The sequence below is a fragment of the Bubalus bubalis genome, chromosome 1 (genome assembly GCF_019923935.1).
Source record: "Bubalus bubalis isolate 160015118507 breed Murrah chromosome 1, NDDB_SH_1, whole genome shotgun sequence".
Lineage (NCBI taxonomy): Eukaryota > Metazoa > Chordata > Mammalia > Artiodactyla > Bovidae > Bubalus > Bubalus bubalis.
The window spans coordinates 111,633,347-111,647,314 of record NC_059157.1 but is presented as its reverse complement, the minus strand read 5'-3'; the positions used below and the strand labels follow the sequence as shown (position 1 = coordinate 111,647,314).

The 13,968-nt window shown below is 37.3% G+C and overlaps 1 protein-coding gene across 1 annotated transcript in view; it reads right to left on the bottom strand.

Annotated features, from left to right (window-relative positions):
• The window catches only part of EAF2 (ELL associated factor 2), a 53,525-nt gene that overhangs the window by 38,242 nt on the left and 1,315 nt on the right, over positions 1 to 13,968 (bottom strand). Inside the window, exon 2 of the mRNA XM_006073416.4 lies at positions 1,978 to 2,072. Within this exon, the coding sequence (XP_006073478.4) occupies positions 1,978 to 2,072 (95 nt within the window). The remainder of the gene's footprint in view (positions 1 to 1,977; positions 2,073 to 13,968) is intronic.

Here is a 13,968-nt window from a genome sequence, read left to right as displayed (position 1 = left end):
TCCCAATGTCTCCTTTCCCTCTCCAGGCTGAATGATCCCTTCTTTGTAATCCCATAATATTCTGTGTATACCTTTATGATAGTTCTTACATTATGAAACTTTAATCAATTATCTCCTATCTTTCTCATTAAATGGTAATATTTTTTAGGACACCTACCACATCTAGTCTACCTCTGTATTTTTTTTTTTTTTTTGCTGTGCTGTATATTATGTGGGAAAAACCACCTGATGTTTTTCAATAAATTTTAAATTTAGGTTTTTCTTTAATAAACCTCACAAAGCAAAAAAAGCCTTAGATTACTGGGTACTTAATTTCCTAACTATTTTAGAGACACCAGAATCTGAACGCTTTTTAATAACAGAATAATGCAAAGCCTTACTTATCTACACTGTTTCACATTGAAATCTATTTTTCATTTCCTTCAGTTTCTAAGGGAGCATATGAGAAACATACAATAGAATGCCCCCATGAATTTAATTAACATTAGGGAAAACTTCACAGGCACTAACTGATACAGTCTGACATAAAAGTGAGGTCTCAATCATAGTGTTGGCTGCTAAAAAGAAAAAGATGGAAGGCTAGATAGAGGATAGAGAGCTTACTGGCTATATCTCTAACCATGACAAGCCATCTCATAAATGTATATAAGAGAATGTGGATGAACTAGCACAAAACCATTCCTATTACAAAAATTAAACAAGACAAAGGAAAAAAAAAATCTCAGAAAGTCTGGTGTTTTCTATGTTAAATTATCAATTTACAATCTTGGTTTTCTTTGAGAATAGATCAAGTGAGTATAAAAGAAACAAGCTGAATGCTGAGAAATTTATAACTCAAGGATTGAGAAAACTACAGCATACAATGTAAACAATATTTGATAACATCTGAAGATTTTTGAAATGGGCAAAACTTTTGGTTAAGGCCCCCTGACCTAGTCTCTCTCTTTACCAACCCATTCCCTAAGTAAGTTATTGCTAAAATCATTCCTAAAGCACAAATCTAACCATGTTATTTCTCTGCTTAAAAACCTCTGAAAGTGAAGTGTTAGTCGCTCAGTCATGACTAACTCATGCTCAGACTCTTTGCAACCCATGCTCTGTCCATGGAATTTTCCAGGCAAGAAGACTGGAGAGGGTTGCCATTCCCTTCTCCAGGGGATCTTCCTGATCCAGGAACTGAACCCTTGTCTCCTGTTACCTCTGATTTGCAGGCATATTCTTTACCCACTGAGCCATCAGGGGAACTCTAAAAACCTCTAATGGTTCTCTAATACCTATGGGATAAACTTCAAATTCTATATTACAAATAAAAGACTCTTTATAATCTGATCCCAATCTACCTTTCCAGTCTCATATCATTTTTCATCATTCTGTAATTTACTACATGCGTTAATTTAGTCACAAAATTCTAGTCCTTTCTCCACAGAAACCTTTCACATATTGTTCTTTTGCCTAGAATATTCTATTCCTCTTATAACTGGTGAAATTCCACTTGTCCTTTAAGTCTTGGCCCAAATAGCACCTGCTTTGTGAAGCCTTTCAAGATTCCACCAGGCAGAGCATTTAATTATGTTCACATGCTTAAACAGAATTTTATCAGCACTCTAATCTATAGCTCTAGATGTTCATGTGCCTGTCTGCTATAACAGATTAGGACTAGGTGGCAGAGGATATGCTATTATTCCTAGTTTGTAGTATAAAATCTGGTTCATAATAGTGATTTAATAAATATGTTTAGATCTCTAATTGTTTCACATCATTTAATAAGATAGTTATTGACAAGTACAAAGTAAAGTTTAAGGCTTCAAGCATTTTAAGATTGTTTTATTTAAGATAGTTTAAGATTTTTTGCTTTGCTGTATTTATTAATTACTTTAACTGATCATCACTATATTAACTATGCAATTATTTTCATTTAAATTTAGTAAAAATTCTATTAAAAATCTCTTCAGTTTAAATAGTAATATATATACTCACTTCTATATTTGGTAAAGTAATTGTCACCTGTTCACCTTTGCCAACTTCAAGCTCTCCTTCACAAGAAGTGTCAATAGAGGCAGGTTTGAAGTCATCTAAAAATACATACAGATACAGCTTTTTATAAGTTGGAATAATACCTGAATATGTGGATATCAAAAAATGAGCATGTTTCATAGTGATAAATCATTTTCCAGCAGCCAGTAATTAAAATGGATTAGAAGAATCTTATTATTAAAAATAAACAAATAGAATACAACCCAGTTTTTCTGTATATATAATTCTGAGGGAAAAAAAAGAAATAACTACACTCTAAAACAGTATTCCTCAACATCATGATCCCTTAGAATCTGTTTATATTAAGATCATCCAAACTACGATGGTCCACTGCTAAAAATCAAATAATGTCAGCGTCTTCACAATTTGCTAAAACCAATTGTCAGTAGAACTTTTTCAACTTTCAGGTTTTTGTGGTTGTTCAGTTGCACAGTCGTGTCCGACTCTTTGCAAAGCCATGGACTGCAACATGCCAGCTTTCCCTGTCCCTCACCATATCCCAAAGTTTGCCCAATTTCATGTCCATTGCACTGGTGACGCTTACCAGCCACGTCATCCTCTGAAGCCCTCTTCTTCCCCTCAATTTTTCCCAGTATCAGGGACTTCTCCAGTGAGTCGGCTGTTCATATCAGATGACCAAAATACTGGAGTTTCCGCTTCAGCATCAGTCCTTCCAATGAGTATTCAGGACTGATTTCCCTCAAGATTGACTGCTTTGATATCCTTGCAATCCAAGGGGCTCTCAGGAGTCTTCTTCAGCACCATAGTTCGAAGGCATGAATTCTTTGGCATTCTGCCTTCTTTACAGTCCAAATCTCACAACTGTACATACCACTGAGAAGATCATAGCCTTGACTATACAGACCTTCGTTGGCAGAGTAATGTCTCTGCTTTTCAACATACTGTCTAGGTTTGTCATAGCCTTCCAGCCAAGAAGAAACTGTCTTCTGATTTAATGGCCGCAGTCACCATCCACAGTGATTTTAGAGCCCAAGAGGAGGAAATCTGTCACGATACATCCACCTTTTCCACTTCTATTTGCCGTGAAATAATGGTGCCAGATGCCATGATCTTACTTTTTTTTAATATTTAATTTTAAGCCAGCTCTTTCACTCTCCTCCTTCACCCTCATCAAGAGGCTCTTTAGTTCCTCTTTGCTTTCTGCCATTAGAGTGGTATCATCCACATATCTGGGTTATTGATGTTTCTCCCACCTATCTTGATTCCAGCTTGTAATTCATCCAGCCTGGCATTTTTCATGATGTGCTCAGTGTATAGGCTAAACAAACAGACTGACAGCAGACAGCCCTATTGTACTCCTTTCTCAATCTTGAACCAGTCAGTTGTTCCATACAGGGTTCTAACTGTTGCTTCTTGACCCACATACAGGTTTCTCAGCAGACAGGTCAGATGGTCTGGTATTTCCATCTCTGAACAAAGCTAGTGGAGGTGATGTAATTCCAGTTGAGCTATTTCAAATCCTGAAAGATGATGGTGTGAAAGTGCTGCACTCAATATGCCAGCAAATTTGAAAAACTCAGCAGTGGCCACAGGATTGGAAAAGGTCAGTTTTCATTCCAATCCAAAGAAAGGCAATGCCAAAGAATGCTCAAACTACCACACAATTGCACTCATCTCACACGCTAGGAAAGTAATGCTCAAAATTCTCCAAGCCAGGCTTCAGCAAGACGTGAACCGTGAACTTCCAGATGTTCAAGCTGGTTTTAGAAAAGGCAGAGGAACCAGAGATCAAATTGCCACCATCCGCTGGATCATGGAAAAAGCAAGAGAGTTCCAGAAAAACATCTATTTCTGCTTTATTGACTATGCCAAAGCCTTTGACTGTGTAGATCACAATAAACTGTGGAAAATTCTGAAAGAGATAGGAATACCAGACCACCTGACTTGCCTCTTGAGAAACCTATATGCAGGTCAGGAAGCAACAGTTAGAACTGGACATGGAACAACAGACTGGTTCCAAATAGGAAAAGGAGTACATCAAGGCTGTATATTGTCATCCTGCTTATTTAACTTCTATGCAGAGTACATCATGAGAAACGCTGAGCTGGAAGAAGCACAAGCTGGAATCAAGATTGCCAGGAGAAATATCAATAACCTCAGATATGCAGATGACAGCACCCTTATGGCAGAAAGTGAAGAGGAACTCAAAAGCCTCTTGATGAAAGTAAAAGAGGACAGTGAAAAAGTTGGCTTAAAGCTCAACATTCAGAAAACTAAGATCATGGCATCCGGTCCCATCACTTCATGGGAAATAGACGGGGAAACAGTGGAAACAGTGTCAGACTTTATTTTAGGGGGCTCCAGAGTCACTGCAGATGGTGACTGCAGCCATGAAATTAAAAGATGTTTACTCCTTGGAAGGAAAGTTATGACTAACCTAGATAGCATATTCAAAAGCAGAGACATTGTCAACAAAGGTCCGTCTAGTCAAGGCTATTGTTTTTCTAGTGATCATGTATGGATGTGAAAGTTGGACTGTGAAGAAGGCTGAGTGCTGAAGAATTGATGCTTTTGAACTGTGGTGTTGGAGAAGACTCTTGAGAGTCCCCTGGACTTCAAGGAGATCCAACCAGTCCATTCTAAAGGCGATCAGTCCTGGGTGTTCTTTGGAGGGAATGGTGCTAAAGCTGAAGCTCCAGTACGTTGGCCACCTCATGCGAAGAGTTGACTCATTGGAAAAAACTCTGATGCTGAGAGGGATTGGGGGCAGGAGGAAAAGGGGACCACAGAGGATGAGATGGCTGGATGGCATCACCGACTCAATGGACGTGGGTTTGGGTGAACTCTGGGAGTTGGTGATGGACAGGGAGGCCTGGCGTGCTGCAATTCATGGGATCGCAAAGAGTCGGACACGACTGAGTGGCTGAACTGAACTCAAGAGCTTTCCACAGTTTGTTATGTTCAGGTTTTTGTTTTCCCCTAAATTCTTCTTAAACCACCTTGATCTCCTACTACCACTTGTCTGCTGTCCTGTGGAAAAGTGAGAGAGTTAGTCGCTCAGTCGTGTCCAACTCTTTGCGATCCATGGACTGTAGCCCACCAGGCTCCTCTGTCCATAGAATTCTCTAGGCAAGAATACTGGAGTGGGTAGCCATCTCCTTCTCCAGGGGATCTTCCTAACCCAGGGAACGAACCCTGGTCTCCAGCATTGCAGGTAGATTCTTTACCTTCTGAGCCAACAGGGAACCAAGGAATTCTGCTATGCTAGCAGAATATGAAATGAATGAAAACACAGCAAACACATATTCATGGGGAAACTTTAAAGAAAGCTTATTTAACAGCTTGAGTTTCTCATGGATATATAAACCACTAAAAGATGTGTAAATTTAACCAAATCTGCCACTTCATAAGAAATTAAAATATGCTTTCATTTTGGATTAAAGTATGTCATTAAAATATATCACCTACATGAACTTAGGATGCTGAGATATAAGTATTTCACATACTAAACAAGCTCAGAAAACTCAAAGAACACAAAGAGAAACTCCAACTAGATTAAAGACCTAAACATTAAGATGAAAAACTACAAAACTCTTAGAGGAAAATATAGGCAGAGAACACTTTGACATAAATCACAGCAGATCCTCTATGATACAACTTCTAGAGTACTGGAAATAAAAACTAGGATAAACAAGTGTGACCTAATTAAACTGAAAAGCTTTTGCACAGCAAAGGAAATGATAAAAAAGGTGAAAAGACAGTCCTCAGAATGAGAGAAAATAATAGCAAATGAAACAACTGACAAAGGATTACTATTCAAAATATACAAGCAGCTCATGTAGCTCAAGAACAGAAAAACAAACCACCCAATCAAAAAGTTGAAACAGACATTTCTCCAAAGAAGACATACAGATGGCTAATACACACATGAAAACATGCTTAATATTGCTTATCAGTAGAGAAATGCACATCAAAACGACAATGAGGTTATCACTTCACGCCAGACAGAATGGCCATCATCAAAAAATCTAAAACTAATGAATACTGGATAGAGTGTGGAGAAAAGGGAACCCTCCTGAATTATTTGTGGGAGTGTAAATTGATGTAGCCACTATGAAGAACACTACGGAGATTCCTTAAAAAACTAGGAATAGAAATACCACATGACCCAGCAATCCCACTCCTGCACATATACTCTGAGAAAACCATAATTGAAAAAGATATACGTACCCCAATGTTCATTGTGGAGAAGGCAATGGCACCCCACTCCAGTACTCTTGCCTGGAAAATCCCATGGATGGAGGAGCCTGGTAGGCTGCAGTCCATGGGTTCGCTAAGAGTCGGACACGACTGAGCGACTTCACTTTCACTTTTCACTTTCATGCACTGGAGAAGGAAATGGCAACCCACTCCAGTGTTCTTGCCTTGAGAATCCCAGGGATGGGGGAGCCTGGTGGGCTGCCATCTATGGGATCACATAGAGTCGGACATGACTGAATCAACTTAGCAGCAGCAGCAATGTTCACTGCAGCACTATTTACAATAGCTAGGACATGGAAGGAACCTAGATGTCCGTGGATAGATGAATGGACTGTGATATATATATACACACACACACACACACACACACACACACACAAGGGAATTTACTTAGCCATAAAAAGGAATGCACTTGAGATGTGAGTCAGTTCTAATGAGGTAGATGAACCTAGAGCCTGTTATACAGAGTGAAATAAGTCAAAAAAAGAAAAACAAATATTGTATACTAACACATATACATGGAATCTAGAAAAGTGATGCTGATGAACCTATTTGCACAGTGGCAATAGAGACACAGACATAGAGAACAGACTTGTGGACAAAGTGGGGGAAGGAGAGGGTTGGACAAATTGGGAGAGGAGCATGGAAACATATATATTACCATATGTAAAACAGATAGCCAGTGGGAATTTGCTGTATGACGCAGAGAACTCAAACCCAGTGCTTTGTGACAACCTAGAGGGTTGAGATGGGATGGGAGGTAGAAGAGAGGTTCAAGAGGAAGGAGACATATGTATACTTATGGCTGGTTCATGTTGATGTATGGCAGAAACCAACACAACATTGTAAAGCAATTATCCTCCAATTAAAAATAAATAAGTTTAAAAAACTAAGATATGAAAATCACTTAAAACTAATTCACATCAGTATACATCAATGTTTGATAATAATTCTGATATAGAATTCCTTCACTGTTGTCATCTTCTGATTTTTTCAAAAGAGAAGCTGGTGTTAGGTACGAAGTTGGGCATGAGCAATGAGGGGTGGCCTATCCAAAAAGGATGCAAGCTGATCTCTAAAGCAAAAATTTGGAACAATGGACTAAAGGGTTTAAAACAACAGACAAGTTATAGCTCAGTTCCACTCAAACAGACAGATTTTCTGTTAGACAGACACTCCCAAGACACGGGAGCAGGCTGACCCCAAAGCGGCTGTCTTCCTCATCCCTGTTGGCTTCCTCTTTTTATACTTCTTGTCTCCTCCTTTTGGTTGTGCCCAGTGCAAAATAGGGCTTGTACCTACCACCAGTCAAAGAAAGGAAATACAAATGGGCATACACTCAAGGCCAACTGGCAATTGCAAGTTATATAACAACAGACTCTGTTGTGTATGTCTTCTCACAATTTCATCTGTTATGATCAGATATATGTATGTGTAGAATATTTACGAACCCTTAAAGGGCTCCTAGCTGCCTAAGGTTACTTGAAGAAGTGCCTGTGGTTAGTTTGTACCCACTATGTGCCAAGGGCACATGTGCAAGAGTTGGAAGAGTCTCTGTGGTTATTTTTGTAGCATATCTGTGAGCTCTCAAGGGTGTGCCTGGAATGGGGTTTAGTCCCTTGTTCCAAATTTTTGTTGTGATGAGATAAAAACCAAGGAAGAGAAATAAACCAACTTGACACTCGTAATCCATATTTTTGTATAAAGGATCTTGATTTTTAGGATTTACAACTAATTCATGTTAAAACAACATCTGTGGGGGTCAAACAAAACATCTGTAAAGTCAAAATCTGCCAGTAGGCTATAAATCTATAATCTCTATTTTAGTGTTTAAAAACTGATTCTTTTTCTTTATATCATTACTTTTGATCTTCACAACAACATTTTGATTTTAATATTCTCATCCAAATTTTACTGATGGTGAACTCCTCTAAGTAATGAAGCCAGTAAAAGATAACTCAGGAACTCAAGCCACTATTCTTCTTGTTCGGTCGCTAAGTTGTGTTCGACTTTTTGTGACCCCATGGACTGCAGCACGCCAGGCCCCTCTGTCCCCTGCTGTCTCCTAGAACTTGCTCAGATTCATAACCACTGAGTTGGTGATGCTATGTAATTATCTATCCTCTGTCTCCCCCTTCTCCTTTTGCATTCCATCTTTCTCAGCATCAGGTGGCTGTTTGAATCAAGTTTAAGTATTGGACTTTCACCTTCAGCATCAGTTTTCCAGTGAACTTTCAGGGTTGATTTCTTTTAGGATTGACTGGTTTGATCTTCTTGGCAACCCAAAAAAGTCTCAAGAGTCTTCTCTGGCACCACAATTCAAAAGCATCCCTTTTTCAGTGCTCAGCCTTCCTTATTATCCAACACTCACATCCATACATGACTACTGGAAAAACCATAGCTTTGACAATATGGACTTTTGGGGCAAAGTTATGTCTCTTCTTTTTAATACTCTATCTAGGTTTGGCAGTTTTCCTTCCACACAGCAAGTGTCTTTTAATTTCATGGCTGCAGTCACCATCTGCAGTGATTTGGGAGCCCAAGAAAATAAAATCTGTCACTGTTTTCACTTTTTCCTCTTCTATTTGCCATGAAGTGATAAAACCAGATGCCATGATCTTAATTTTTTTTTAAAATGTTGAGTCTCAAGCCAGCTTTTACACTTTCCTCTTTTACCCTCATCAACAGACTCTTCAGTTTCTCTTCAGTTTCTGCCATTAGTCTGGCATTTATTCATAGGCTTTTAAGGGCTATGAATCTGGCCCAGTCTGGCATTTTGCATGATGTACTCTGTATATAAGTTAAATAGGCAGGGTGAAAATATACAGCCTAGATGTACTCCTTTCTCAATTTAGAACCAATTAGTTGTTCCATGTCTGGTTCTAACTGTTGCTTCTTGACCTGCATACAGGTTTCTCAAGAGAGAGATAAGGTGGTTTGGTATTCTGATCTCTTTAAGAACTTTCCACAGTTTGCTGTGATCCACACAGTCAAAGGCTTTAGCATAATCAAAGCAGCAGATGTTTTTCTGGAATTCCCTTGTTTTCTCTATGATCCAACAAATGTTAGCTCTTCTTCCTTTTCTAAATCTAGCTTGTACGTCTGGAAGTTCTCAGTTCATGTACTGGTGAAGACTAGATTGAAGGATTTTGAGCATATTCTTACTAGTATGTGAAATAAGTGCAATTGTATGGTAATTTGAACATTCTTTGGCATTGCCCTTCTTTGGGATTGGAATGAAAACTGATCTTTTCCAGTCCTGTGGCCACTGCTGAGTTTTTCAAATTTCCTGGCATATTGAGTGCAGCACTTTAACAACATCATCATTTAGGATTTGAAATAGCTCAGCTGGAATTCCATCACCTCCACTAACTTTGTTTGTAGTAATGCTTCCTAAGTCCACTTGACTTCACACTCCAGGATGTCTAGCTCTGGGTGAGTGACCACACCATTCTATACTATACTCTACCCTTCTATCTTCTTTGCCTTAGATCCACAGCTCTGAACTTTTGTATATATGCGTGTGTCTGGGGGTTGGTGATAGGAGATGAGCAATAGCCGTAAGTCCCTTTGGGAATCTGATGAAAATTATAGACCAGCTATAGATCCTCTTTGCATAAAAATGTATTTATGAAAAAACATATCAAATACTATATAATTTCAAGGGATTCACAAGCCCTTAAAAGCCTATGAATAAATGTCTATAGTATATGAGATACACATAACATACAGAAATGTACTCAACACACCTGTAGTTTTGCTTAATGATAAGCTGGAATTTATAACCAATAAGTCTATCGACACTATTCTGAACTATTCTGAATCTACATTTCTAATGATTACTGTTGGAATTAATAAATTCCACTTTTTACTTGTTTATATTAAGTAGTGTTATCTTTTATTTACCTCACACAATAAATTTCTTTTAAAGTATGCAACTTTTGTGTTTCAAGGGGTTAAATAGAGCTCTAAAATTACAGAATTTATTGAATAATCTCATGTCATACTTTGCATATGCTTTCTAATGTTTAAGTTGCTATGATTCCAGACTAAGAAGTTTATTTCTTTCAGTTTTTCTTGGTTTGGAAACCCCACTACTAATTTTATCATTTGTTTATTTTCTCTGGATTTCCTTCACCTGTATTATTTTCTTCAAGTTTACAACACAATTACTTACACCACATTAAGAGTAGAAAACCATTTCCTGTTTTGTTTTCAATACTTTTCTGTTACTTTTTGGCTGTTTTGGCTGTAGCATCACACAATGTCAGTATCTTCACAAAGGAGCCCACAATTAGTATCATAAATTTATTTCCTGAGAGTTGAACTAATTCAACTAACTCCAAAACACATACCCTTTCCGTTATACCACACTAATCAGAAGAACATTCCTGTGAATATAATTTCAATCGTATGTTCATTAGTGTACTCTCTAATATTTGCTCACACCAAAGCTTAACAACCACTTTTTTAGGAATGGCTCCACTTGGTGCCTCACAGTCTTCATGCAGTCACTGTCCATGAGCTCATCATTTTATGACAGCAAAAAATGGTGTCATTTACAAACTTAGGAATTTCAATCTTTATTCACTTATCTGGATATAAATTGCAAAACTAGTGCTAGCCCAAATTCAGCACTTGTTCTAGTGAGTCCTATTACTCAAATGCTTCTACCCAGTGAGGCATCTGCAGTTAAGCATTTGGTTTATCATTTATAGAGCACCCCACATCTTCCCTACCACATGCCAACTATCTTTTGATAGGTTTTACTGCCAAGCCCTGATAAATGCTTTCTGAAAGTCTAAATAAATTACCTTTACTGGCACTCCTCATACACATTTGAATATAACCTTCGAGAATAACGGTGACTACTATTTATACTCTACCATGTACCAAACACCGTGCTAGGTTGTTTATACTATCTTATTTAATTCTGAAATTCTGAAATGTAAATGCTATTACTATCATTTTACATCTAAAAAACTGAGACTGAAAACTCAGAGAATGTTCCCAAAGTTATATTACATACATAGGTGGTGAAGGTCAGAATTCACATCCAGGTTTTTCCAAAACCTAAGTGTATTGAACAGGCATAATTACCCAATTACCTAAAAACAGATACTTTGCCAACAAAAGTCTGTTTAATCAAGGCTATGGTTTTTCCAGTGGTCATGTATGGATGTGAGAATTGGATTGTGAAGAAAGCTGAGTGCTGAAGAATTGATGCTTTTGAACTGTGGTGCTGGAGAAGACTCTTGAGAGTCCCTTGGACTGCAAGGAGATCCAACCAGTCCATCCTAAAGGAGATCAGTCCTGGGTGTTCATTGGAAGGACTGATGCTGAAGCTGAAACTCCAATACTTTGGCCACCTCATGAGAATTGACTCATTGGAAAAGACCCTGATGCTGGGAGGGATTGTGGGCAGGAGGAGAAGCGGACGACAGAGGATGAGATGGCTGGATGGCATCACCGATTTGATGGACATGAGTTTGGGTAAACTCCGGGAGTTGGTGATGGACAGGGAGGCCTGGTGTGCTGAGATTTATGGGATCACAAAGACTCGGACATGACTGAGTGACTGAACTGACTGAACTGACTGACTTTCTTCCAAGTCACACTGATTTGAGTGTTTGTTATAAATTAGGCCCACTCAGAAGGGGATTAAGAGGTACAAACCTTCAGTTACATAATAAACAAGTATTGAGTATATAATACACAGCATAAGGAACATGGTCAATAATATTATCATAACTTTGTATGGGGACAGATGGTTACTAGATTTATGGTGGTGATCATTTCATAATGAATGCAAATATAAAGTCATTATATAGGACACCTGAAACTAACATATGTCAACTTTGTTTCAATAAAAACTTTTTAAATAGATAAAAACTTTTATCTATTTAAAATGCTAATATATATATTCTTAAAAATTATGATACTTTTAATATGTATTTCACAACCTTACCTGTTAAAATCCTTAGAAGATTATAAAGATATTTACATTTAGGGGATAAATGAAAGCTTTGAGCATTATGTAAAACTGATACTGAAAATATTTTTCAGTATTTTTCACATATCTATCAATTTAAGACTATTTCATAATTATAATAAAAAATTAGAGAATGCTGAATTTATTGTTTCATTCTATAGATAAGATGAGCTCAGCAATTTAAAGTGAATTTTCTAAATTACATAGTTAATGGAAAAGTTGAAATTAATATATTATGTGTGTATTTCTGTTCTACTTCATTACTGAGCCTAAACATGAATATATTTTTTTAAAAACAGAAAGTTCTCCATCAATCTCCTTCAGAAAAAATATATCTTTATGCACAGTAGTGATAATTAAAAATAATAAACATTTCTGTTTTCCAGAAAGGAAATGCATACTTTTTTTAAAATAAACAAATCATGTCCACTTGCCTGTAAGAAAGTCTATAGTTTTCATCATTTACTCTGAATCTTTAATGGGGTAAGAATTACATGGGAAATGAACCAGTTCTCAAGGATAATGACTGGTTTTATTTTAATAAATCTAGAAAGGTTCTGTCTGCTTCAACAAGAAAAAAACTAAGGGCTGAACACCTTTCTAATGTCTTCCACAGGATTAAAAGTATATTCAAACACCTGGGTTTATTGTGGTTACTACCATTGCTGTTCTGTTTATTTTCATTCTTGTAACTGGATCATCCAATACCTGATTCTGAAGACACAATTCCAGCATCTTGAGAACTTTTATAAACAAAAGACTTTAAGGCATCTGCAAAGCACTTTTCGAAGTCTATTTCTTTTTCACTTAATTTGGGTTTTATGCCCTCAAAAAGATATACCCAAGTGTCATGAAAATCGAGTCTTCAGCAAATTTGTATAATCTTAAAACATAATTTTAAAAATTAATACTATGATGACTGGAACCCTGAGAAAGAAGAGGAAAGGAGAAGGAAGATATTATTTGAGAGAAAGGCGTGGAGAAACCAGATGAAACTCTACCATACTTTTGGAAAATGGAGCTGAAGAAGGAGAGAAACTGCACAGCCAGCACTAGCTCTCTCTAGACAAAATGTGTAGGGGAGGGTCAGTGTTGAAGATCTGTTTGCAAATATTCTCTCATTTATTCTATCAACTGGATATTAATTTTGCTTAATAAAACCCTTTCATAAAATGTAAAAATATATCCTTGGAGAGTTAAACCTGTAGGCTCTTGATATCTTCACTGTGAGTTACCATAATCAGATTGTGTACACTAAGCAAACCTAAGGAGAATGTGAGTTTTAACAAAGCATGAAACACTTCAGAGCAAAAACTATAAAGATCTCTAAAACATTACGACAGAATGACTGAGAAGGGTGGAATGATGAGACACTAAGGAAGGGTACTGTAGTAAGAGGAAGTGAAAAAAATACCTACTTTACAATTTTGCCACAGAAAAACAAGAGGTTATGACTCAATGATCTCCAAGTTTCCTTCCCACTCTATAATTCTATGAGGGCTATTATGCAAAGAATGAATGTTTTACATACCAAATCATAATATAATTTCCTTCCTGGAATCTACACCATCCAACTATTAAAGCAAAAGAGTTTTATTTCCTATCTCAACAACATAAAAGAGGAAAATGTATCAAAAGTAGTTCCAGACGACAAAAGAGCTTTCTAATAAATTAATAGTGCACCCTTCAATACTGTGATCATCAGTATTTGATAAATGACT